General features: G+C 36.6%; 1 protein-coding gene across 1 annotated transcript in view; it reads left to right on the top strand.

Moving 5' to 3' along the window:
* The window catches only part of MYBPC3 (myosin binding protein C3), a 64,795-nt gene that overhangs the window by 24,656 nt on the left and 13,863 nt on the right, over positions 1-26,276 (top strand). Inside the window, exons 11-28 of the mRNA XM_086462999.1 lie at positions 2,256-2,279; positions 3,025-3,191; positions 4,032-4,164; positions 4,396-4,398; positions 4,834-4,958; positions 5,596-5,701; positions 9,577-9,743; positions 10,133-10,298; positions 11,265-11,371; positions 11,696-11,725; positions 11,888-12,024; positions 13,507-13,584; positions 14,803-14,962; positions 16,015-16,119; positions 19,598-19,786; positions 21,803-21,937; positions 23,141-23,308; positions 24,601-24,689. Coding sequence (XP_086319125.1) covers positions 2,256-2,279; positions 3,025-3,191; positions 4,032-4,164; positions 4,396-4,398; positions 4,834-4,958; positions 5,596-5,701; positions 9,577-9,743; positions 10,133-10,298; positions 11,265-11,371; positions 11,696-11,725; positions 11,888-12,024; positions 13,507-13,584; positions 14,803-14,962; positions 16,015-16,119; positions 19,598-19,786; positions 21,803-21,937; positions 23,141-23,308; positions 24,601-24,689 — 2,089 coding nt within the window. The remainder of the gene's footprint in view (positions 1-2,255; positions 2,280-3,024; positions 3,192-4,031; positions 4,165-4,395; positions 4,399-4,833; positions 4,959-5,595; positions 5,702-9,576; positions 9,744-10,132; positions 10,299-11,264; positions 11,372-11,695; positions 11,726-11,887; positions 12,025-13,506; positions 13,585-14,802; positions 14,963-16,014; positions 16,120-19,597; positions 19,787-21,802; positions 21,938-23,140; positions 23,309-24,600; positions 24,690-26,276) is intronic.

Raw genomic sequence — 26,276 nt, 5'->3', positions numbered from 1 at the left:
TTGACATACAGATGTCATGGGCCAAGGAGAGGTCACTGGGAAGAGGAAAGGAACAGCTGTCACAGAACTATTAAATCGGATAGTGAGCAGAGACCTTGAAGGAGGTGACAGCTGATAGGGTCCAATCAGTTGACAGTAATGGGATAGGAAGGAACCATCTCCGGGATGTACAAAATTATTTTTAACCCCTCCACATATGTTTAAAACATATCAGCTGCATATTCCATTTACAGCAGGTTCACTAAGCCGCATCTTAATGCCTCCAAGTGCATCCATAGTTAACCTATGAGGTGATCGCTCTGAATAAGGATCCCCAACATCAGGGAGTAACGTAAGGGTGGGAGAAACTTCAGGAGTCCAAGTGCTCTATTACTTTTCATACACTGCTTAGTTCCTGTTGGTAGTGAAAGAGTACAGCCTAACTGTGGAAACCTTGTGTCTTTATGGGATCAAAGAGAATGTTTTAACAAATACAAAACGGTGAAAAAGGAGTACTGGGATGGGGAAACCTTTGCTGAGAGGCAGAGAAAGAAATTTTTTTCTTTTAATTTTCAGAACTCAATTAAACACTATACAAATTACAACCTTTAGCTTTTAGTACCATTTTACATGCAACTTACAAGCCTTTCCTTGTAATTAGAAAATATTAGTGTTTCCAAGGAAGAGACTGTACTCTGGCTTATGATCAAATTTCTTGTATTTCAGCTTGCATGCATCAAAACCGCATTGACAGATATAACAATGGGATGACACTGAGTCATGGAAAAGCTGAAGCAAAAATTAAGGAAGTCGTCTTGATAGTGAAATATACTAGACTGTGGAATTGCTTCCAAATCATAAGATTTTTCTCATGGTGTATTTAAAAATAACTCACACAAAATATTTTTGAAAACTCTGTGAATAATCCTACCTGCAAATTTTCAGGTAAAGGGGTGTATACAAATCAACATATAAATAGGCAGATAGATAGAGACACCACTAATATTTATATAATGCCTGAGGGAAAATAATAACATTTGAATTGTTAAGTCTTTCTTATTTCCTATGATTTTATATTTCCTTTTGAGATACACTTTGCTCCATGGAACATTAATTACTAGTACAAAAACTCAGCATATGCTAAAAATATTAAATATTCCTAGTTTTATGTACTTACATATTTATTCCAATTTACATGTATTTAGAAATATTTCTAAAGTTACTCATTGATATGATCAGGGCAACTAACCCGAGAACTGCTTATGTTAAAAAAAAGATACCTTGTTCTAGTTGGCAAATCAGTTCAATTGTCTTGCCTTCTGCTAGGCAAAACTACTCCTCGAATTGACAGGTGTACTCTAGATACACCTATCAATTTGATGAGTGCTACTGAGTGCTAAACCACTCCAAAGATATAAGGTATTTCATGCCGTAGTTCATCTCAAACGCACTGAGTTGAAATCCTCTTGCTTCCTTTCTGTTCAAGAACTACAAGGGTGCTGGGAACCCCAAGCCTAGGCTGTGGTAATTAAACAAACAGCACTCTTGTTAAAAGCAAGCCTTTTTTGGGGCAATAAAAGGCGTACCAGAAATGTTTGGTTCTACCTCCTGTCTAGACTGACTACAGTCATGCTTTTTTAAGTAGTAATATTTCTCACAGACTAATGGTCTTTTCCTGAAAAAAAAAAAAAAAGGAAATATGCCCAATAATCCTCCACTTTTCTCTGCATGACCTGCTGCATAACTTGTCTTCTTGTTGGGGTTTACCACTGAACGTGGCTTCGTTATAATGATGTGTATTGCTGCACTGGAATGTGTTTGGTCTTGGTGATACCAGAAACAACAGCCACAGAAAGTTCGTTTTCCTAAAGAAATTTTTAAGAAAATGTTACTTCTTCCATCCTTTCTCTGTTTACCAAAATGCAAACTGTGACAGGCAACAACTCCATGATGACAGGGCAAAGTAGAGCTTTTTGTTTCCCTGTAAGACTAATCAGCCATAATTAGGAATAAGCAGAAGTGCTTACACACTGCAGAGTGGAACTGTACAAAGTGTGGGAGTGAGTTTGGTTTCAATAGGGAACAGCATTTTTCTTAAGCCTATTTCAGAGTTTTTGCATTAGCTCCTTCATCTCCCTGCTACAAGCACAGGCTTGTTCTGCTAAAGGTGAAGATGACATTCATGACTCTTGTATTAACAAATGATGCCTTCTTTCTTGCCCATTGGGATGCTGCATGTTTTTCCAAATGGTTCTCTGCATTGTTCTGGAATACAGCAGCTTCTTGAGGTCGGCAAATCGGTAAGGTTACACCAATTTTTTTTTCTATTTATGATCTTTTAAGTAAAAAATATGATGACAGAAAATGAATGCCTTTTCCAAAGCCAGACAACCAACGTTTCACTTGGTTTTGCTAAACCAAACGTTAATTTTTCCATAATCACTAGTTCTTTGGTTAAACTATAAAATAAGTAGTTAATTGTAAATAATTGTCTTGTTTGCTGCTACTCACAAGTCTAAGTGTCTTGATGTTTTATAGATTACTATAGTCAACAATATTCTTTACAATAGATGACAAATATTTGATAATCTCTGATTCATTTTAGTGAAGAGAAAAAATGTTCTGAGTAGAAAAGGAATTGTTTCTTATTAGCATTAACCAACTGCCTTGTTTCTAAGGCATTCTCAGGATATCAGTTCTGTTCCTTGCTTTGCCACATGTTTTGTGTATGACCATCACTAGAAAATAAGTCTTCTTGTGTTTCCATTACATCATTAAAGTGAAGTTAATATTTATTTTCTTTGTCTATTAGAAAGTAAACGCTTCAGGACAGCAATTGGATTTTAATCACTGTATACATAAATAGAAGTAAAACTAGTCACCAGGTTTATTTAATTATTTTAGCTAATAACACAGCAAAATTTAGACTGCTAAAATCTTTATTAAGAAATGGCTTCATCAAGCCAATGTGTAGCTTGCCAAGCCTACAGCTGTTTTTAAATGCTCTCAATAGTGGCATTCAGGTACTCTAATCCTTTTCTGCAGAGGTGAAGCAAAATCTGAATCACAATCTGATGTTGATGTCTGGGAAATCCTGAGGAAAGCTCCTCCTTCCGAATACGAGAAAATTGCTTTTCAGTATGGTATCACAGATTTGCGTGGGATGCTGAAACGCCTCAAACGCATAAAGAAGGAAGAGAAAAAAAGTACAGGTTGGCAAGCTGTAGTTATTCCAAATATACATGTCCCTATCTTTTTTTTGGGAGTTCTTCAAATATTAGTGTCATCTGAGCAGCGGCCAGATACAAGAGCACGAGAAATAGAAGTTTCCTATTCCAATTGTTACACAGTCTTTACATGCAAGATGCTGATTACCAAAGATTAAAGCTATGCCCAAAGCTCTCAGCTACCTTGCTCTGAAACTCTGGATATTCTGAACATGGTCATTTAACTAGTTTCTTCTTTTCCCCTTAGCTTTCCCTGAACATAAAAACAACACACCCCCCACTCCCCAAAACTGGTCAGTATGTCAGGCATTGATGATACAGTTAAAGAATTTCATTTCCATTGGCATGATATATTTGGAATTCTTGAGTCTTTTCTAGTCTGGTGAAATATTAGTTACCTGATTTTTAATTTTAATTTTAACTGATTTGTTTTAAAAGTCATAAACAGAGAACACAAGCTGCTATTCATTAGTCCTGAGATGATCAGTATCATTTTCCTACATGGGCAGACATAGCTGTAACTCTGTTTAGGATGTGTTGAAGTACAAATTCACGTCTGATTTAGAATATTCTACTTTGTTTATTTTAGATTGTATCATGTGCTTTTCATCCTATGTTAAGGAATAACAGAAAACAGAGCAGGATTAAGAAAAGACAGAAATGGTAAAAATGCAAAGAAAGATGCAGTAAGCAGGGAAGGTTTAAGATGGTGGGAAAGAACAGGGAAGGGAATAAAAATTTGCTTTCCAGACAGAGAATGCAAAGAAAAATTAAGTGTAAAAATTAAGATACTCTTTTTTGTTTTAAATCATTCTTCATCATAAGCATTCCTCAAGAAACTGGATCCAGCTTACCAAGTAGACAAAGGGCAAAAGATTAAATTAATGGTCGAAGTTGCCAATCCAGATGCTGATGTGAAATGGCTGAAGAACGGACAGGAGATCCAAATGAGTGGCAGGTAAACTAGAAATATGGGAAATCCAAAAAGGAATGGGCTACAGCTTGGACAAAGTGGAAAAACTAGCTTTTCTTAGAAAGAACGGAATAAAATAGGGAGAAATAGGAGCTGAGAAAGAATCTACATAGTGCTTTGGCTCAGGGTCAGTTTGCTGTTCTCATGACTTTCTTCTTCTTCCCTCTTCTCTATATATCTACACGTGGATCTGGATGCATACATCTACCTACTCAGCAAGTAAGTCCTCAGATTATATTCTGATCTTTATGTGTATATCCAGGGTTCAAAATCACTTTCTCATGATATGGGATATATTTCAGTGTAGCTTGTTTGTAAAACCAGTTTCCAGTGATGGTGTGCTGAAGGCATGACAAGGCATTTTTAATGGTAGTCAGGTTTGTTGTACGGCTAGATGTTAGAAAAGCATGCAGCACCATTCATAGGAGTTTGTGTGTATCGCACTTGTATGAAGATTTCTCCATAATTTCCTGTGCTAGTTTTTCAAACACTGCTTCTGTCAGTGAGACAGGGATATAGGGTTTAAGTACTAACAAACATTGTCACTGATGTCAGAAAAAAAGTAGGAATCTTTTTCTCTACCAGACAGGGGAAGACAGTTACTGGGTCCAAGAGAGTTACTCTTTGATAATTACATTTAGATTCTCTTTTCAGATATATTTTTGAGGCTGTTGGGAATAAGAGAGTACTGACCATAAACCACTGCTCTCTGGCTGACGATGCAGCATATGAATGTGTGGTAGGGGAGGAGAAGAGCTTCACAGAATTGTTTGTAAAAGGTGAGCAATGGTAGCAAAAGGAAAGAGATCTCCCATAGTGTTTAGCGTTGAGTTACTGTCATGTTTTCTACTTTCAGATTAGTTAATCTCATAGGAAAGGAAACTTTCAACCATATGACCAAATTCTGACACCTGTTGAAGTAGGTATTTTTCTTACAGTTAAATTAAGGAAAATTTTCCCTATAGCTGCAACTAAGAAAGGACAGGAAACCAGCACAGCAATAATTACCATTAATTCTCATTTGGAAAGTGATTTACATCTTCCGAACAATAGGACTAGACTCTTACTTTAAAAATTTGGTTCCACTCAAGATAAACATGTGCCTCAAGCTCCACAAGCAGATTAAGTAGTACCTCCAGTAACAATATAATACTAATGCCTCCAGTTTAGAATTTCAGAATATATATGAAAACTCACTAATCCTGTGTTTGTGTTCCATCTCATGAAGCAAAACCCAAAAGGCCATTTAATAATATTGATAATGTGATCTGGCATAGTAAATTTTAAGTTCCAACACAGAGAACATCACCATGTGTTTGGCCAGGGTTTCTTCCTGTAGAGTACAGAGTGGTGAAATCTACCTCTGGTCTTCAGTCTTTCAGAATACTGTTTTAATAAAAGTCTCTTTATTTCCAGAACCTCCAATCCTGATCACTCACCCACTGGAGGACCAGATGGTGATGGTTGGAGAGAGAGTGGAGTTCGAGTGTGAAGTGTCTGAGGAAGGAGCTACTGTGAAATGGTAAGGGAATAGAAAGGGAAAAAAAACCCCAACCATATCGCTCCATGGGACATTCTAGGACCAGTGTTTGTGGAGAAGAGATGTGGAATAAAAAAGGAAGAAGGCATCCTACATAATAGTTATCAGGAAAAGATTGATCCTCTTCTTACATGTCAAACATTGAGAAGTAAATGAGAGGCCAGAATATGGCAGAAAACAAAGGAAGTATAGCTATTTTATAGTTTCTCTAGAATTTCTTGTTCAGTGTTTACAGGATGCTACTAACTGTACCAAGCTGTTAGCTTTTAAAGTTTTCTAAACACTTAACAGTAATGTCTAACTATTGCCCAGACTAGTCAGATCTGTATTGTGATGAGTTTGCTATACTTTATGGAGTCTTCTGGTCTTCTCAACTGCAGTGAGGGTTGGTTTTTTTTTTTTAAAGTATTTTTTCTTAGGTAAAAAATTAGTGTCTCTTGAAACCGAGAGGGAAGGTCATTGACTTATTTTAACATACCTGTTGCAGTGATCCTGCAAAGCTGGTCATTATGCATATACAGCGAGCAGGATTAAGATGACAAACATTTAGATCATAGAGTCCATTTTGTTGGACATCCCAGCTGAACGGAAGCTAAAAGGTTCATGCTGCTTCGGCAGGCACAGCAGGCAGTGCTCACATACCAGGTCTTATGCACAGTGTTCTCACTTCATTTCTCTACCAGATGAAATTCTCTTGTGCTTGTTAACAGCTTCAGGCACATGGTTATCAACTGTTCCCACAATGCCCATTACATTCCTGGGAAGTGCCAACCACTCATCTGCTGTCCCAAAGGAAGGAACTCAGAATTTAAATAGAGCTAGTACAGCATATGCATTATGCTATTAAAGCCACATGCACAGGCACACATATGCTATTGTTCAGGAGCTGCTTACAGATGCCTGGTCACAAGAGATGGGGCAACCAGATCTGTCCCTCTCAGAGCACAGTGCAGCTGCCACACTTTGATCCTATGCCTTTGAACAACTCCCATACCATCTTGCAGAGCTGTTATCTGTGGGATGGGCATTTGGTGTGACAAGGGCAAATCAGCAGCTGTCTCAGCCTGAAATGCAGCAAGTGGTCAGAGAAACTCTTCAAACCATAGCAACAGAAAACTGAGCAGTTAAGACATTTACACTGTATTTTACTGGTTTTATTATGTGAGAGTCAGTCAATGCTTTTTGGCAACAAAGGGAGCATTTTGGACACGATGGAGAGAAATGTCCAGGGAAGACATAAAACAGTATGGAGAAAGTGTTCCAGTTTTATGGCTCGGTAGGGAACTGCTCAACTGTTTAGGCCAACTAACAGGCACTAAATCAGGGCACCTGTTATAGCTCTTGCACCCTTTAAACCTGGGATATGAAATCACAAGCACATGAACAAAAGCAGCTATGTGACTTGCAAAAGACAGAAATAAGGCTTACAGCCTCTTAAGCATGGTTATCCGGCTAAGGGGCTTGGAGAATTCATTATGTGGGTCTCTTCACATCAGGAAAGAATGTTCTCATGATCACCCAGAAAGGTCTTACTCTATTATTATGCAGTACTATGGAATAGTTATTTCCAAACTTCAGGTCTTGGAAATATAATTCTTGGAGAAGAAAAGATGTCATAAAATACATAGTTTCGACCTAATTTTTCCCATCTCTGAATGCATCATCTTAGCGGCTCCAAATGAAAACAAACTATAGTAATGTCGTAACAATAAATCTGTGTGTCCCCATTATCACATAGTACCTACATCAGTGATATCTTAGAAGATAATAATCAATTTATCCTTACATTCTAAACAGGAAATAGGAAAGCATTTCTTATTGCACTAGTTCTGCTTCAAGTTTGAGGCTGGACCAGAAGACCTGCAGTAGTCTTTAAACCAACACTTCTATGGTTCTATAAAATCCTCTACTTCCACTTTAATACTAACTGATTCTTCTACTTCATTGCTCTAGTTACCGATGGAAGGCCTGTAATATTACCTTATATGAGGTTTTTCGCTTTTCACTGCAGCGGTGTATTATTTCAAGCCAAATGATATCTGAGAGCTCTTTTTTGTGGTTTACAGTTTTATCACTCCGCTATTTGTCAGTACACACCTCCGCAAGCACTCATACACAATATCAGCAGTGTGCTAGTCACTAAAACAAACACAAATTAAATATGCTATTCCCTTTCCAGGGATTTAAGACACTAGTCATTGCAAATAATCTATTTGCATTATTTAGGCAACACTTGAAGAGATCTATTTCTTATCAATGTCTGAATAGAGCATTCAGATATCTTTGAGCCATGTATCAAAATACATGACCAAAAAATAAATTTAAAAATTCAGCTTTGGAACACCAGCATGTGCATGGTTTTGCCACAGCAGCATGTTGAACTTCTGGATTACAGTCCGCTCTCAGCAGTTCAGCAAAGGTTTACTCATTGCATTGTAGCACTTTTTCCAGAACTGATCTGCATGAATGAGAATAGCAGCCTTAGGAGAGCATCTTGCATGTGGCCTCAGACTCTTGCCACTCAGCCAGCAGAGGAAACATTAACCTGAGTATTTCACATGGTTGTTATAGGCATCCTTTGTTTCTTCCCTTACTAGTGTTGTAGTCCTGTGATCTGGAAGGGAGGCTAGTGCTTTTCTAAACCAACTATACGTTCCAATAAGCTGTGCTCTAAAGAACAGTTAGGAGGAAGTAACCTGTAGATATTTTGAAATGCAATTGCAGCAGGTACATCTAATTCACAAGCTGTAGGATTCCTGTCTCTGCTTAAAGTTTTGATCTTGTGATTTACTTCAGCAGACTCTGACAGGGGCAAAATGTTTCCTTGCCATCTACCTAGAGATTAGAGCTATAGTATTTAAGTGAGGCCCTAAGCAGCATTTCAATTTGCTATTCTGTAAGCTCATTTGTTAAGCTGAATAGCCACTGATAACAAACAACACAAGGTAGAAAGAAAATTCTTACTCTATTAAAAGCATAATATCTTTTCTATTTCTTCTTCCATGTAAGTATCAAAGAGAAAAACTTTTTCATTTACAAACTGCAGCAGTATTCAAGTAACATGATATAAATATATTCAAATAATAATGACAAATAGAAAAAAGCTACAAAATGAGTTAGTGGAAGAAATTCCAAGTAATTTTCATGTAGCCTGTTTACGTTATTTAGGATTAGGAACAGGAAATCTCTAAAAAGTCTTATGTATTTTTGTGTGACCTTGACTAAACAGCATGAATCCTCTCTGCTTGTTTCCCTTCATAATGATTGGAAATTACAATGATCAAATTTCCTCCCAGGCTGGATGGTGAAGCTTAATTTAGTAATGTCTTAAATATACTGTGGCATCCTTCAATGGAAGTGGCTACAAAATTCAAAATATATCTTTCATTTAATTCCATCCTAAAATTTTCTTCTTTTACTGATGCCCGTAAACCATGAATTTGTAACAATTATAGTTCACATCAGGAAAGTTAAGATTTTTAAGTAATTTCCCAGCAAGTCCCATTTACTTTATGGCAGCTTTTAAGGTGGTGCATTCCCTGCTGATGAAGCATATCTTCATCTCTATCTTCTACAGCATTTATCATACTATTTATATGCTACAGATAAACATGAAAGTAACAATCAAGTAACTCCTTGTGAGTGAACTCTCCTAAACCAGAATTCGAACATCTTAAATTAACAGTCAAGCTAGAAGCATTCTGGTTTTGGTTCTGCTAACATTTGTACAACAGTCTCTTGAAATGCTACAAAGATTGGATTTATCTTGTGTCTTCCAATCTCTAGTAACATTGAGCTGACTCTTATTCTTCTCTTCCAACCATAGAAAAATGACTCAACACTATTTGGCATTGCAGGGAAAAGGATGGAATTGAGCTGACACGGGAAGAAACATTCAAATATCGGTTCAAGAAAGATGGAAAAAAGCAGTATCTAATCATTAATGAGTCAACCAAGGAGGATAGTGGACACTACACCGTGAAGACCAATGGTGGGGTATCAGTCGCTGAACTAATTGTACAAGGTAGGCACAGGTAATATTACAGAACCAGAGAAGCTGAAAAATGAAAACAGGCTGAAGGTAACCTTCTCCAGGATAGCACGTAGGGGTAACATAATCCTTGTGCCAGGGAAAAAGAAGACTTAATAAGGGGCATAAAGTTTGGTAATAAAGGCCTCAAGGAGAACTCAGACCGGTGTGCCGGATATAGCAGATAAGCTGAGCACCTATTGTTATCAGGATATCAGTCCTGTTAAAGCCCTGCATGCTGTGGATTTCCCTTCATATTTCACCCTTCCACAGACAGCTTGTTCAGCCCTAGCCTTTTCTACTCAGTAAATCCACATCAACTGTTTACTTACAGAGCTATTCTGATTTGTTGATGTGTGTCTCAATTATTCTCACAATATCAGAGAAAAAGCTGGAAGTTTATCAGAGCATTGCAGACCTGACAGTGAAGGCCCGTGACCAGGCAGTCTTCAAGTGTGAAGTTTCTGATGAAAATGTGAAAGGAATCTGGTTGAAAAATGGAAAGGAGCTGGTCCCAGATGAAAGGATAAAGATCTCCCATATTGGCAGGTTAGTCTTGTTTCAGAAAGCAGGTACAGGCTTGGGTATTGCATTACAGTCCACAGGAACTGTTATCTCAGGGGACAGGAATGTAAAACAAGACTTTGTCCTGGCTCCAGCTAAATGGAAAAATGCTAAAAACCTTCTCATACACAATCAAGTTGTAGTCATAGACTTACTTTGGTATGTATGCAGTCTTTCTGTGTTGGTACATTTTGCATGTATGACATTAGTGCTACATCAGCAGAATTCATTCTCAGTTTTCATTAGGATTTCATGTTTTCTTGATATTCAAACAATCTAGGAAGAAAACACATTGCCAGTGTTTTAAAACCTAATTAACAATTAGCAGTAGTGTTTAGACAGATTTAGATAGCACTTACGTATAAACCCCTTCAGAGAAATTAGTGTTCATGTTAAGATATACAGTTGTGCAATTCTGTGCTCAAGTTTCTTAGCACTCTAACTACTACTGGAAATGGAGACCAAGAAGATTCCAAAGATACATAAGCATTACATGTTAGGTAAAGTCTTCCTTGGTACTCCCTTTCTGTATTCTGTTTTGAATTTACAATAATACAGGGATGGAGCATCAATTTTTAGCTTCTTTTTCCAGAATTTATTGTAGTCAAAATCTTATCAAATGAAACCAGTCAGCAGTGTTACAACCGCTCTTGTAATGATAAAGGAGTGGACTAAAACAGGGAAACTGCTTCCTCTGTTCAGACTAGACTATGCATCTACCTTGACAAGAAAAATCCATTCATAGACAACATGCTCATCTGGATTTGCTTCAATACTAAAAGTAGAGCAGTTTACAGCCCTGATGATTTGTTGACTTGATGTTAGGGCAAGGGGAGAGGAAATAGTAATGTCTGTTAATATCCTATAGCCTGCACCTTAGCCCTTGAGATAGCCCTGTTTCTCCTGAAGAGGCAAGGTAAGGGAGTGAAATGTATTTGTTCATGTTTCCAGAATCCATAAGTTAACTATTGAGGATGTAACACCAGCTGATGAGGCTGATTATTCCTTCATCCCTCAGGGATTTGCTTACAACCTTTCTGCCAAGCTTCAGTTTTTGGGTAAGTTATCTTACAATATTCAATGGGAATTCCAGAGGGATGAAATGATGGCATTAATCATGGTTATACCAGGAAAGGGTATGCAGAACCTCTTTCCTGATACCTCAACATAGGCACATTGCTTTTCCCTGTTATTTTGTGTATCATTATTACATTGTTTTGCAAAGCCTGTTTTCCAGTTCATTGCATTAATCTGTTGATGTATATGCCTTATGAGGTTTTAAATGAAGAATAGTTTTAAAATTTGTGGGTGCAGATGCTATGTAAATTCTGGGTTTTAGTCAATTTATCCTAACCCCTTCCCCCCGCATTTTTTTTCCCCAGAGGTCAAGATTGATTTTGTACCAAGAGAAGGTAAGAACAACAGTCATTTATATGCAAGCAAACTTGTTTTCAATAGCAAAGGGAGCAGTACTTCTTCATTTTTAATTTAATATATGAATATTAACTTTTTCTTTTCCTCATACAGAACACTCAAGCTATATTTAAAACTTACTTTCTCTGCCTTTGCTATAGAACCTCCCAAAATCCACCTTGACTGTCTGGGCCAATCCCCTGACACTATTGTCGTTGTGGCTGGGAACAAATTGAGATTGGATGTTCCCGTATCGGGGGATCCGACACCCACTGTCATCTGGCAGAAAGTAAACAAGGTAATGTGTAACCTGACACAATGTCTGAGGCAAGGAAGTCACAACAGGAAATTTATTTTCTTTCTCAAATCTTTGATTTACAATTCATAGTTAATTTTCATCTTCCTTTTAATTCTATATTTTTAAAACCTCAATAAAAAATTAAATATCTGCAATGCAGCTGTTTGGGATTTAGCTGCTTTTGTAAGAGTCATCCCGAACTGTTCTTTTTCTGAACTGCTGCCTAGTTTTCTATTCCAAAAGAAGGGGCTAAGTATATAGGAGCAAACATATGTACATGCAGACAGTAGGATACCATACACATTAATTCTCTTCCCACCTCTGAAAAAGAAATAAATGATGCGTCATCCCCATCACCTTCACCTGATAGATTGGACATGATCTGGAGATGGCAGCTTCTTTTTTAATCTTTCTCAAAAATTCTACAGTCTGTGAAGAAAATGTCTTCTTAGCAGACCACTGGGGTAAAACTGTATTTGGTATAATGAAAATAGAGGACACTTGCTATTTGCCTTATCAAAGCAGTTACAAAACATCAAAGAAAAGATTTTGTGTCTAGCTTCTAAATTCTAAATGAGCTTCCTTTCTGGCTATCTCAGAACATTCCCACCCCTCATCATCTGTGGGCTCTTGAGCTATAGCTAGCACAAAACACAGAAACACTTTGCATAATATTTTACAGCATCAATACACTTCACATAGGTGTTAAAATAGACAAAATAATATTGCCAGTTACGTTAGTTTCCCTGATCTCATTTATTCATGATTCTGTTGCATCCTTTGTTCAGGTTAGCATATTTAATAACACTTCGGACTTTTCAATGAAGAATTAGTATAGAAACAAAAAAGCCATTTGTCCCTCTTTTGGGAACCAAGAACAACTGACACGCTCATACACAAGTTTCCCTGATAAAATGACTATGGGTATCAAACAACCCCTATACAGTGTTATTTCAAAAGCAGAATATGAGTAAAAGAAGACAGTCTTGATTTGAAGGATGAATAACTTCTACTTACTAATGAAATCCTAACAAGCAGTAGCACAGCTTCAGAATACATTGTTTGATGTGTGTTACAGACCTGACTATATTTCAGAGTGTTAAAACATTTACTTTGACTTACTATCCCATTGTTACAGAAAGAAACAATCCTTATTTTTGTAGTTACACAAGATAAGTAACTGGTTCCACAGAACACAACCAGTTACAATTCTACTGTGAGAACGTCATGCATCTTTGTTTAAGCTGTAAATTTAGTTTTGCTGACTTACCCTTCCCTTAATTCACTGCAATCTGTACATCTATTTTCATTTCTGCTTTTTAATTTTGTATCAGTTGATATCCTTCCCAGGTCTGCTTGCTGCCTTACTTTGCTCTTTGCTTTTCTCACACCTCTATATTCAACTCCCCTAACAAACCTAGGTTACTGCTCAGCTCAGAAAGACTTATTTGATTTTCTGTTGTGTTTTTTTTTCTTACCTAGAAAAGTGACCTTGTTCGAAGCAATGATGATTCCATGACTCCCTCAGAAAACAGCAGTGATTTAAATACTGTTAGTAAGGTAAGCTCCTTATTATTTATAAACACAAATTTGCTTAGTGTTTTCCAGATAAAAGGTCATATTCAGAAGGGAATAAAATTAAAGTCAGTAGATATTAAAACTGGTGAAACAAATAGCACATCAGGCCCAGCGTCCTGCCTCACAATCTCTTTGAATGAGGAGAAGAGATCTGGTAAGTAATTTTAGAGTAAGATGCTGATTGAGGAAATCTCTTTCTAGTTACCATCACACAGTAGCTGGATTACAAGGAATCAAAGCAGTTACTTGAAAACTTTTTAATATTCACACACACACACTAACCTGTGAACTTCAGTAATAACTAGAGGAAAAAAACTAGGACAAAATCTTAGAGGACACAGGAGAAGGTGACAGTGGGTCAAGAGTGTGGACTGTGTATGTACAAAGCAGTGAAAGTGGATTCCTTTTCCCACAAGTTTCCTTTTTGACATAAATAACTTCTATTTGGATAGACTCAACAATATTTTACATTTATTGTGCAACAATAAACCTTTTTCAGGTTTAGGATTCTGCTGTACTAGTCAGTATTCAGGCACATAAGCTTTCTAATGGTTTGTGTTCTAAGTCCAAAGATACACGGGCATGTAAAGGAGTGTATTATAAACGTACAACAAAGTTGTATTCATTATGTTTAGACCTCAACTCAGAGAAGAGTAGGAAGTTACCCCATATGACATTCCTGAGTGACAGAAATCACACTGATGCCATTAACAGTTACAAGAAACATGGTCAATTTTTTGGAGGGAAATTGTTCAAATCCATGTTATCTGATATGAGATGTAGAATGTTGATCAGGAATGTTTGCTCAACCATTTGAATTTGTAAACCTTCTTGAATTTACACAGTACCAAACTGTCATCCATGAAAACATCTTTACATTGATTCTAGCAGCTATCCCAAGTAGGAATTTGTGGAAGTACTTAGTAACTTTGAAGCTTAACTGGGTATGTGCAACTAGCAAAGAATCTTAACAACTTGCAGACTTTCAGAAATGATTTCCCCAAATGTTATTTAGGTGAGCCACTTAGTCTATATTTTCTCTTTTCTACACACAAATAGAATTTGAAAAACTTTATAGCTTTTCAATAATTTTTATAATATTCAATAATTTGAAGATTTTCACCAGCTTACATATGGGCTCAACAAGCTGTCCCTGGTACAACTTACAATGTCTTTATCTGTTATTTTCACTGCCCACAGCTTCTGTTTGAATCTGAAGGCAGAGTTCGTGTGGAGATGCATGAAGACCACTGTGTCTTCATCATTGAAGGAGCAGAAAAGGAGGACGAGGGAGTATACAGAGTTATACTTAAGAATCCAGTGGGAGAAGATAAGGCTGATATCACAGTCAAAGTTATTGGTAAGTGAAGGAAGGAAACAACTGGAGCATGAAAGCATCTTGAGTTCACTGAAACTCACCCTTCTCTAAAACTGAGGCAAATTCTGACTTTAGGTTTGGAAAAAAAGGAAAGAATCATAAAGGCAGGAATACTACTAATCACAAAATTTGGCAAAAGTATTTTTTCACAGGTAGTTGCCTTCTGTGTGAAAAGGTAAGAGAACAACTCCCAGTAGAAATCCATGTATTTCCTTTTTATGTATTTCCAGTTTCAGGTGATCGCATAATTCTATAGATGACATTGCTTTCTGAAGTATATGCTTCATGCTTGTCTGAGATAAGAAAAACTTGTCATTTTGCTGTGGTTTATGTTTTTAAGCTGAGAATACTTCATTCTATAAGCAGTAAATGGTTAATGGAATAAAGAGACATAATGTATTGATATAAGATAAACAGGTTGCCACTATGAGTCACAGAAGAGCTGGGGGGAACATGATTTTTGAGTCAGTAATTTTTATAAAATTTTTCATATTTAACTTTTTTATACCCTGCCACACATATGACAAAAAGTCAGGTTATAATCAAATTTAGAAATTATAAAAGAAAAATACTTTCAGCTACAGTGTTAAAATGTAGAATTCACTGCTTAGGTAAATACTAAGTCTCTTTTCATCTTTTATAAATCCTAAATCAGGATATTTACTATAAATATCTCCAAATCAACAAAATACATACAGCCATTGTATTCTATAGAAAGTTTATTCTAGAGAAAATAGAAAACTTTGGAATTGCCTTGTAACCTTACATTTGTGCAAAAAGTTGATTATGTCTGGGAAGAACAGTGGAGCTGAATAATCACTGGCATTTAAAGGAAAACCAACATAACACAGAAGCATCAAAGAGCAGGGTTCACTTTAGACCAAGATAATACAGTCGCAATTGTACCTACTGTTGCTGTCTGACAAAGCTGTATCAATACAATACAGAAAAAATGTTAAAGAAAAATGTATCATTGACTTGTATAAAGAAATTGAAAGAATTACAACACTCATTCATTCTCACACTTTCTTCAGATGTTCCTGACCCTCCAGAAGCTCCCAAGATCAGCAACATTGGAGAAGACTACTGTACTGTGCAGTGGGAGCCCCCTAAATATGATGGTGGGCAACCAGTACTTGGTAAGAAGCGGTAAAATACAAAGTCCTCAGCAGCCTTACCTATACTTTTTGCTGCTCCTTTAAAATGGCACAGAAGGATTCTCTATGTTTTTATTCACTGTAGGAAGGCTGACCCGTAGAAACTAACTACCCCAATATTGCAAACCTTCAAACTGGTCTAGACTCCAGCCTTTCAATTTTAGGGAGAGAGTGCCCCCTACCCGTGCTATTTGAATCGGAGAAATATTTCAGTGAGTAAGTAACCAAAGCACAAGAAGATAACGCCAAAAATAGTTAAAGCTAAACATTCTCATTCAAGAGGTCAGTATTCTTCATTTTAGATCAGTATTCAGCCTTTGGACTTACCTAGGAATCCCAAAACACATTTGTGGCGACCTGAGTCATCAACTCCAGTTGTCTGCTATCTCAAGCACTCATGCAATACATCTTTCTTTTAGAAAACTACTTCGTAATTCTACTTCATACACAATCACCCACCACGGGCTGCAAAACACTTTTCAGTCATTGTAAAGACCTCAATATCTGTACTAAAAACTAGAGGCCAAAGTTATCATGTGATAGAGAAATCAGAAGCAATCAAGAATATCACCAATACTGTTTCGAGTTCTCTACAGAGCATGGTATTTGTTAGGTAAAACTCCCTGTGATCCTCAGAAGGAAAACAAAAATAATGCAGAGTCTTGCCCAATTTTAGGGAAAAATTCCTCTGGACTCCAAATTTAGCCATTTGTTTAATAAAGATCACTGAGTTTGAGGGTTTTTTTAAAAAAAAAAAATACACTGAAAGCTATATGGACTCCCATGAGTATGCCAGGGCTAGAAATGTTATAAAATTCTTTTAACCCTCTGCATAGTATCTGGAAGAGAGGAGTTTGTATTTGCCTTTGGACATTCAGACTTCATTTATTTCCATAAGAATACAGTAACTTCATTTAATTCAACAGAAGTTTTGTGTGCAGGAATAAACAAGATATTACTGGGCCAGTCCTTTGTGGTTTCATCTGAAGTTAACAATTTAAACTATTATGTGCAAAGATATATACCAATGGCTGTCCCACTACCACAGCCAACACACACACACACCCCCGCGCTTGACTATGCAAAGCCCATGATTTGGTTTTGTAGAGTTTTCGGGACACATATTTTGGAAAGTTCTTTGTTTTGTTTTCACTGTCAAAAGAATGATTTTGTTAATGTTCCACTAACAACACTTTGCACTACATGAGGAGGTTTCTTCAGTTACCACAGGACTGTACTACTAATAGAGCTAGAATAAAACACCTGAAAAAGAAAAAAAAAAAAAAGCCAAGATCCAGCACTATCCATTCAAACTAAGCTTTAAAAGCAAATTAAAAAAGGTAGGGGAAAGAGACATATGCTTTTTTATCTGTCTTCATATTGTTACAGATGGCATTGTAGGCAGCCTACTAGTCTTTATTAGCTATATCCAACAGATATAGAAAAGAAATTCACACCCCGTATTTACTGTTACACAAACCTTTCATGAGGTCTCATGTACTTCTTATATTACTAAAGCAGTATCTTTATCACACATTCTGTGCATTTGGGGAAATAGTCTGCTTTACTGAATACTGAATCACCAACACTACGAGTATTGTCTTTTTACCTCCTTTTTACTTTTTTTTTTTTTTTTTTTAAATTACAGTTCCGGTATGCCACAGTGAAAAGTATAAAAGTGTCTCAGTTCTGACAGGAAACTATGCATATCTAAAATGACAGAAAACCAGAAACTGAGTTGATGAAACTTCTGTCAGCCTCACAGACCCTGGTGAAGAGAGGAAAAAAAGCAGGAACATGTCAAAGGAACCATAGGTTCTTTGCTTACAGCATTCAACCCTGTTTAAAAGCTACTGAAAACAAGTATGCCAGGAGTAACTTTATGCATTAAAAGTGATGATACAACCTGTCAGCTCAGAGGTGCTTCTACACTGATTTCCCAAAACATCCTTTAGACTCCCATGCCCTTCTTGCAATTCAACATAGGCAGGAAAGGCTGCTGATGCACGATGTCTGCACCTATAACATGTCAGCAAATATGCCTGTTGTTCTTCATCTTCCTTTAGATGCTGTTAGTGTGACTTGTACTCCTCAGGTATACTAAAGGGACATCTGCATGTTTGATAGCCACAACCTTTGTGAGCAGCAGGGATTGAATCGCTGACCTACACAGCTCAAGTCATAAATCTTTACACTATGTTTGCTGTAGACTTATACAGCTGACCACTGTCACAGACATATCCTCTGTAGACTATGGGTTAAGCAGACGTACAATTCATACAAATACATGGTATGTGTAAATCACTGTTCAGTGTATTTTCTGATTATTCACTGCATAGTTCAAAGATGAATAGCTTTCAAAACAAAATCTGTTTAAAAGAAGCCTATGAGCACCACATCCAAGCATACCATCTGCCACACAGAGAAGCAGCATCCTCTATATTAAGGACCAAGAGTCACAGATTCCATTTCCAGTTTTGGGAAATAAGAAATTTATCTCAAACGGTTAACCCAGCCTGACTTGGTAATTCTGAAAGACAGCATGGTAGTGTGGGAAAGGCTATGGATGTTGAGGGGGCAAGGGACATGTCGTAAAGACCTGGATTCAAAAGAACAGATTTGTTCTACAGTGCGTCTAGCTCTCTTGGTTCTCTGTAGTCATACAAGTTCACTTTCCTTGCCAAGAGAATCAGAGCAAGAAAAATGGTGTGTGGACAGGACTCACTCCACTATAGGGCTGAAGTAGAGCTAGTATCTGCACTGTCTGGGAAACACTCCACAATTCTACCACTTAGCAGTGGACACAGATCTAACACCAGTTCTTTGATAAATCATTAAAAAAAAAAAAACACCAAAAAAAACCACAAAAGGGAAGTATCAAACTGTTCTTCCAACTAAATTTTTACATTGAGATTTATGCTGTTAGTCAAGATTAGTGAATTGCAGCAGAATATAAGAAAGAAATTAATTTTTTAACTCTTTGTGTCATCTTACATATTTCAAGGCAATTTCTCCTCCACTGAAAGGGCTTTCTGTTGAACTGCTGTCATATGCATTTCTTTGCCATTAGGAGTGAATGCCCGCATTCTCACCAGAAAGGATTTACCTTTTATACCAGCTCTGATAGTATCTCTGTTTTGCATATATCTGAATACCTTAATAGTAGCGTATAGCATGCAAAATGTGCTTAAAGCCTAATACTAGACATTGACAAATCTAAATAACTTCTACTCTGCCAAGTATAATTGTTCAGGTAAGAATATCAGATAGAAGGAAAGTAATATAAAAGGAAACTGGAGGAAAATACCAAAGCTTCACACAATTCAGTTATACACAATAATTTTCAACCACGTTTGGCTTTTTTATGCCATTGGGAAAAAGAAAAAAGTGATTTTCTGTTTTCCTGCATGTGAGATAATAATTTGCAGTTCTTTCACATTATAAGAGCTATCCTTTCCAGGCTATATTTTAGAGAGAAAGAAGAAGAAAAGCTATCGATGGATGAGACTGAACTTTGACCTTTTAAAAGAGCTAACTTATGAAGCCAAGCGAATGATTGAAGGAGTAATTTATGAGATGCGGATTTATGCTGTGAACTGTATTGGCATGTCCCGGCCAAGCCCTGCCTCGCAACCCTTCATGCCAATTGGTGAGTTGTAACACACTCTACATTATTTCTAGGACAAAACCAAGACAGGACAATTTTCACCTTTTCTCTTCAACTGCCCTTATACCTAAAAAGAATGTGTTAGGAAAGAGGCTCTCAACCATCTCTATATCTGTATTTAATCAACCTTTTCCATTGTAATCTTCCTCTTCCCTATGTGTCATTTCCCTTCCTGAGAAGCACAGAGGTTCCAGTTTCATGAAATTGATGATGAATTATTAGTTGTTATAATTAGATGCGCAAGAGTCAAGCTGGATCTGGAAAGGAGGAGAACTAATTGACAGAGATTTTCCTGTCCCTCTCAGCTTCCCCCATTCCCTTATGGGTGCAAATATCACAGTATCCCACCCAGTACTCCCTTAATCCTGTCCCTGTCCACAGCTAAAAGGATAGCTGATTAAGATAATATTTGAGGAATGATTTTTCTATAAATAATCCTTCCCAACACAGCAGTGCAGAGCCTCCTGCAGACACTGAGCAAGGAGCAAACTGAAGGAGTCCTCAGAAAGCCTGCCTGCTAAAAGCTTTAGAAAGAAGACCCACAAAAATACGATTTGTTGGAGATTAAGATGACTAGAATTGCTAAATCTAAAAATATCAGTGAAGGGGGACAGCCTGCTGAAGGAGATAATGTAAAAGCAGATGATGCAGTGAAGGGGTCAGAAGGAAAGGATGAACTGCGAGAAGGGTCTCTTAATTCTGGATTTCAGACACACAATGGCTGGTCTGCAACAAAAGGCGGCAAACGAAAACCATCAAGCGGAGCTACTGAAAAAAAAGGTCCAAAGTTTTCATGGGATAGGCAGAGTTTTACTTGATTAAGGATAAAGTTCACACTTGCTGCTTCAGAGAAGCAGTTTGGGGGTTTGGTTGTGTACTGTGTGGTTGTATATGCTCCCAACTGCCTTTGCCTCCTGTGTGCTGTTCACAGTCCTTGCTGCCATTTGAATATGAAAAATTTTGCCACAGCTACAGAATGTGAACTGGGTGATGTTTGTTGTTTTTTTTTTTTTTTGCACAACTTTGGGAATTAAGATTAATTTCAATCAGCTGCACAATTTATAAACCTGTATTTAACTTACTTTATATGTGAAATATTTCTAATATGTAAAATCTGTTACGTATATTCAAAAGATGTTCAGTTTATAATATACACAGAGTATGTCAAACATACATTTCTTTAACATGATTGCTTTTATGCCATGTATACTAAATTTTATATTTCAGCACTCTGAATTTTATTTTGAAAAAGTTATCTGTTTGCTTTTTGAAATCAATTGTTTCACAGTAGCATTTTTGTGTATGTGGGATTCTCTGGTAAGGGCTTTTCTTGATTGTTTTTTAATTAATAGACAACGGTCATGCTTAAGAAGACTGAATTTAGCTAGTGGTCTTTCTGAACTATGGATTTAAAAAGAGCCATGACACTCCTGTCCTGAAAAGATATGAAATAGCTACATCCAACTGAAGTGAAAGTTTTTCAGCCCCAAAATGTTTTTCTCAGGCGTGTCTCTATTGCAAATGCACAAATTTGAACTAGTGTTTCTGTAAACATGTAGTCATAACTTTTGGTCATTTTCTCCATTGTTAGAGGGAAATGAGTGAAGTCAAATTTAGCCACTGGTGAATTTGGTCCTCTATGTGAATTTTGTCTAATTACAATCAGGGTGTAAGTTGTATGTAATTTTATTTTTAAACTTTTCTGCAGACTGCTGCTGACAATTTGACTCCCTTCTACAAGCCATCTTTTTTTCATTGGTTTTTACTCATACATGAATAGGAACTACTATCTTAACCTCTTATTCCCCTTCCTATTATAGGAAACATGCTGAACTTCTATTAAATGAAATATTAGGTGTAACATTTTACAACTGAGGTTCAGCTATTTTATTTTATTAAAACCAATAGTGGTATATAATTCAGCTACTTCTATAGCCTTTGAATTCTCACAGTTATATTGCTATTTCTCAGAATTTACTTCTGTGTATTTCCTTATAGCTCCACCAAGTGAACCAACCCACTTTACAGTGGAAGATGTTTCAGACAGCACTGTTGCCTTGAAGTGGAGACCCCCTGAGCGGATTGGAGCCGGAGGATTAGACGGTTATATTGTGGAATACTGCAAAGATGGATGTAAGTAAGCATGAGTACTACGCAGCAGCAACTGAACATTATTAAAATACTACAATTACAATTGCTTTATTGCAATATCCCAATAAATTAACCGTATCCAGTATCATTAAATTTGAACTCTAATCTATGACTGACATCCTTGCCGACCATCACCAGACTTACCACAACATGACTGTAAAACCATGAAAGCCACATTGACCATAATGTCATCTTCACAATCATTATAAACTTTAATACAGAAAAATATTACAAAACTACCAGTGCTGCTCTATAGTCACACTTATACTTTTATAATTTTGTAGTATAAACTATGTGTTCCTTAAAACCAATATAATAACATCACTGTGACAACATCAGCCAAACTTTCAAGTAACTGTTACCTGATTTAATACTTGTGGTCTGATAATAAAGAGTATAACTGCACCGTATCTACAACACTCAATTTACTGTGATACTACAACATAACATTTATGTCATTAAAAAATCAAATGCCAAATTTATAATCACTTCAATCAATAAATTTACCCTGACACTAAGTTCAATTAGCATATAACTTAAACTAGGAGTTTTACAGGAGATAATTTATCCAGCAATAATGTATAGTCTTTAATGAGATAACATCATGGAATTACCAGAATCCCTATGTCATCATCATAAAAGAATAATTTTATTAGTTGTATTTCTATGTCACTAGAATAAGGAAGCACTAAGAATTCTGTTCTACAGTGTCAATTGAGAAGTTAATAACAGAGCACATAACTGTGGAATTTATTATTGTTTTTACCATACGCAGCTCTCACCAGTCTGTTTGGACACCCAGCGAAGATACAATTATTCCAAGACAAAAATAAATTAAGGCTTCACTTTCTTGCTAAAAATACTTTGAAAATTCTCCCCCTGCCCCTTGCTAATGATAATAAATGTAGAGAAGCCCCACAGCTCTAAGGTCTATAAAACAGAGTGCCAAAGGCACTACCCAAAGATGATTCCCTTAACCTTAGGTATTTTGAATAACACAGTGTATACATTCCTTAACTCCACATGTAAATACAGTCTTCTAGATCCAGAGTTCTTCTTGCAGCTTAGTTTATTCCTTTTTAAGTGTTGTATTGCACATTAAATTAATTTTACCTGATCACAAGTTTACTTTCAGTTGTAGAAAAAATAATATATTATTACAAGATGCAAATCCTGTACTTGCAGCTACAGAATGGATTCCAGCTCTTCATGGACTAACTGAGCGCACATCTGCACTGATTAAAGACCTGGTCACGGGGGACAAACTTCATTTCCGTATAAAGGCTATAAACTTGGCTGGTGAGAGTGGACCAGCAATAATCAAAGAGCCCATTACTGTTCAAGAGGTCCTGCGTGAGTATCTAGACTGAATAAATCTTACTCATCTATTTCCTCTAGTCAAAATCCTGCCTTCTGAGAATAACACCCAAAGGGCTCTTTCACTTAGACTAGGCACCAAATATCTTCTGATTCTGAGAACATGACTGTACTGTCCAGGTCTTATATTTCTAAAGCATAAGTCTTAAAATCCTACTTCTTACTTTCAAGATATGGACATTTCACCTCTTGTAATGGCACTGTCAGTATTTTAGAGACACATTTTAAAATATTTATCTCTGCTGGAAGAGCTGTTACACTACTGCAAAATGACCACATTGGCTATGGCAAGAGATCTATTTAAATAAAAGCAGTTATCTGTACTTGATTGTCCTAGGTTATTAATTAACACCCTGTGTATCACCCAACAGCAGTAGATTATAATTCATTTGACTGGTGTCCAAAAGATATCAAGAGCTGCTAATAGTGGATTCCTCAACCTTGACTCACACAAGGTGCCTGCCAGAGTCTCACTGACAGTGAAATGACACAGTGTAAATGAAACAAAGTAGTAATGCATCTCCAAGCCAAATGGACATGAAGACAGATACTCCAGCTGTGTGTTAAGAAATTCTTTCTGTAAATTACTAGGAAAATAATAAGGAACACACGGAGAATATAGAAAGCTTTCCAGTGAGGTAGAGGAAAGCAGGGACCAGATGAAAACACATGCACTAAGGTCCTCTTTTTGTTAGTGAAAAGTAAGCTGCTACAATGAGACTCCACTCCTTCTACCTCAAAGAACAAACTATAACTGCGTGATTGTAGAAAGGTAAAGGAAATCCATTGATTGCTCTACTTTCAGAATAAGTCCATAAATATCTCTAAATGGCAATTTACAAGGAGCTGCAGTACCAATATAGCTGTAGTCTGTAATCACTCTTACTGCAATACACCCTTTGTCCCATCCCTTCTACTGAACTGATAAAGTTCTCTAAAGAAACAAAGTTCACATAGAAGGCTTACATCCAAGAGGAGTCACCCAAACCTGGCATTTCAGATGTGATACAGTTTCACAAATTCTGCTGTCATTAAAACCTACTCAGTTGTAAACATATGATTTGCTACTAAATTTGTATCCAGTAGTCAAATACGTTTGAAAGCACTTAGAAAACTGACTACTCCCTAACTGTATAAACAGTGTTTGCACAATTTTATTATGCTTTCAAGTTTCCAAGCCTCTCCTCTTTGGTATTTTGTCTTATTTGTGCTATAATATTTCAAATTATCATAATCTTTGTATTTAATGTGCTAATGCTTAACTGCAGAGCGTCCCAAAATCTGGTTGCCACGCCATCTCAGACAGACTCTGGTGAAGAAAGTGGGAGAGACAATCAATATTGTGATCCCATTTCAGGTATGTATCGGTTTCTATTTTGTCATGGTTAGTTATCATTACTTACCTAAAGTAGTTTCCCTTATGCAAGTTCCCATTTCTTCATCCTTAAGCAATATTACATAAAGTATGGCTGATGATTTGAACAAAACCCTCTCAAACATTAAAGAAATGGAGAAAAAAAGAGATCGCTTTTCTTTCAGTCACGATTTTTTTTACAGACACAGTTTCTTCCATAATCCCTCCTTTTGAGGAAGAAGAAAAAGTAAGTGCTGTAAGTAAGCGCAAGCCTGTTCTTGCTTATTGACAACAGGATGCATCTTAAAGAGAGATGTACACAAAAGCATAAGAAACTACTGTTCTGGAGCCAAGGTACATATGATGTTACTGACTGGGCAACTTCATTGCTGAAACTGTGTATGTTCATTTCTGAAAGGCTGACTACAAAAATTAGAGTTTGTACATAAACGGAATATAACAATTGGCCCTATACAGAATCTGTGTGTATACAAAGAATAGTTTGGATATTACTGTACATAAGATGAAGGTGTAAAAAACACAGCATGCCAAGGATTATCAAGAGTGCATGCATGTAACTACACATGCCACTACGGCATGCACAAAATTGCTGAAATACTGACCTAACCATTTACCCTGTCTGCATTTTCTGCAGCTGTATAAGCAACTATGATGACTATTTGTAAAACACCACATGCATTTTTTCAGGTGGTGCTTTACAAATAGTCGTCATAGTTGCTTATACAGCAACTAATATCAATACAGAGCAAGAATTAGTGTGTGAAAGGAAAAGGTTTTCTGAGTAAGACATAGGAAAATAAATTGTAAATTGCAGATTCTGTCTCTACGAAGATATCCTCAGTAATAATAGATATATCATTTACTCTAAGCCTCATTTATAATTTAAGGAAACTAAAATTTCTCTACTGTCCAGTGTTGACACAAAAATGCTATCACTTTTATTAGTGAAGAGTTTTGTAATTCTCATGTAAAAGATGCTGGAGATACGCAACACATTTTTTTCAGCAAGGGAGACACATATGCACACATTACCTATATTCTTTTATTTGGGCAGTACCAGCAACATAAAAAAAATCTATATAAAAGCAAAATCTGTGTAAAATAAAATATACATGTCTTTTGCCCTGCGGTTACTGGGTTACATGTTGCTTTTTCACAAAGATATATCTAATCAGTAAACAGCTGCAAACCAATACAGGAAGTAGCTGCCTGGAATTGCATACTTGCACTACTTCGACATAAGCACATGTTTATTTTTTCTTTCATGTTTCTTATCTCCAAAATTACTAAGATGGCTCCTTCACTGAGGTCTAGCCCCATGCAAAATACAAGATTTTACATCTGATATTTCTGAGTTACGTAAATCTGAAAAAATTAAATAGATATTTTTGCTGCTTTGATGTCCGAGTTGAAGAAAATTTGCACAAAATTGACAAGCCATCCCATAAGCAGAGGAACTGATAAGGTTTAGCGGTTTATAGATTTGTGTCGTATGTCCCCTATATCATCATCTTCCCAGCATAATAACCCACCTTTTTTGCTTAAAGCAGCCTTATTGCAATATTCCCA

Source organism: Leptosomus discolor, chromosome 3 (genome assembly GCF_034619465.1).
Source record: "Leptosomus discolor isolate bLepDis1 chromosome 3, bLepDis1.hap2, whole genome shotgun sequence".
Classification (NCBI taxonomy): domain Eukaryota; kingdom Metazoa; phylum Chordata; class Aves; order Leptosomiformes; family Leptosomidae; genus Leptosomus; species Leptosomus discolor.
The sequence above is the reverse complement of the archived record's forward strand: the minus strand, read 5'-3'. Positions and strand labels throughout refer to the sequence as shown.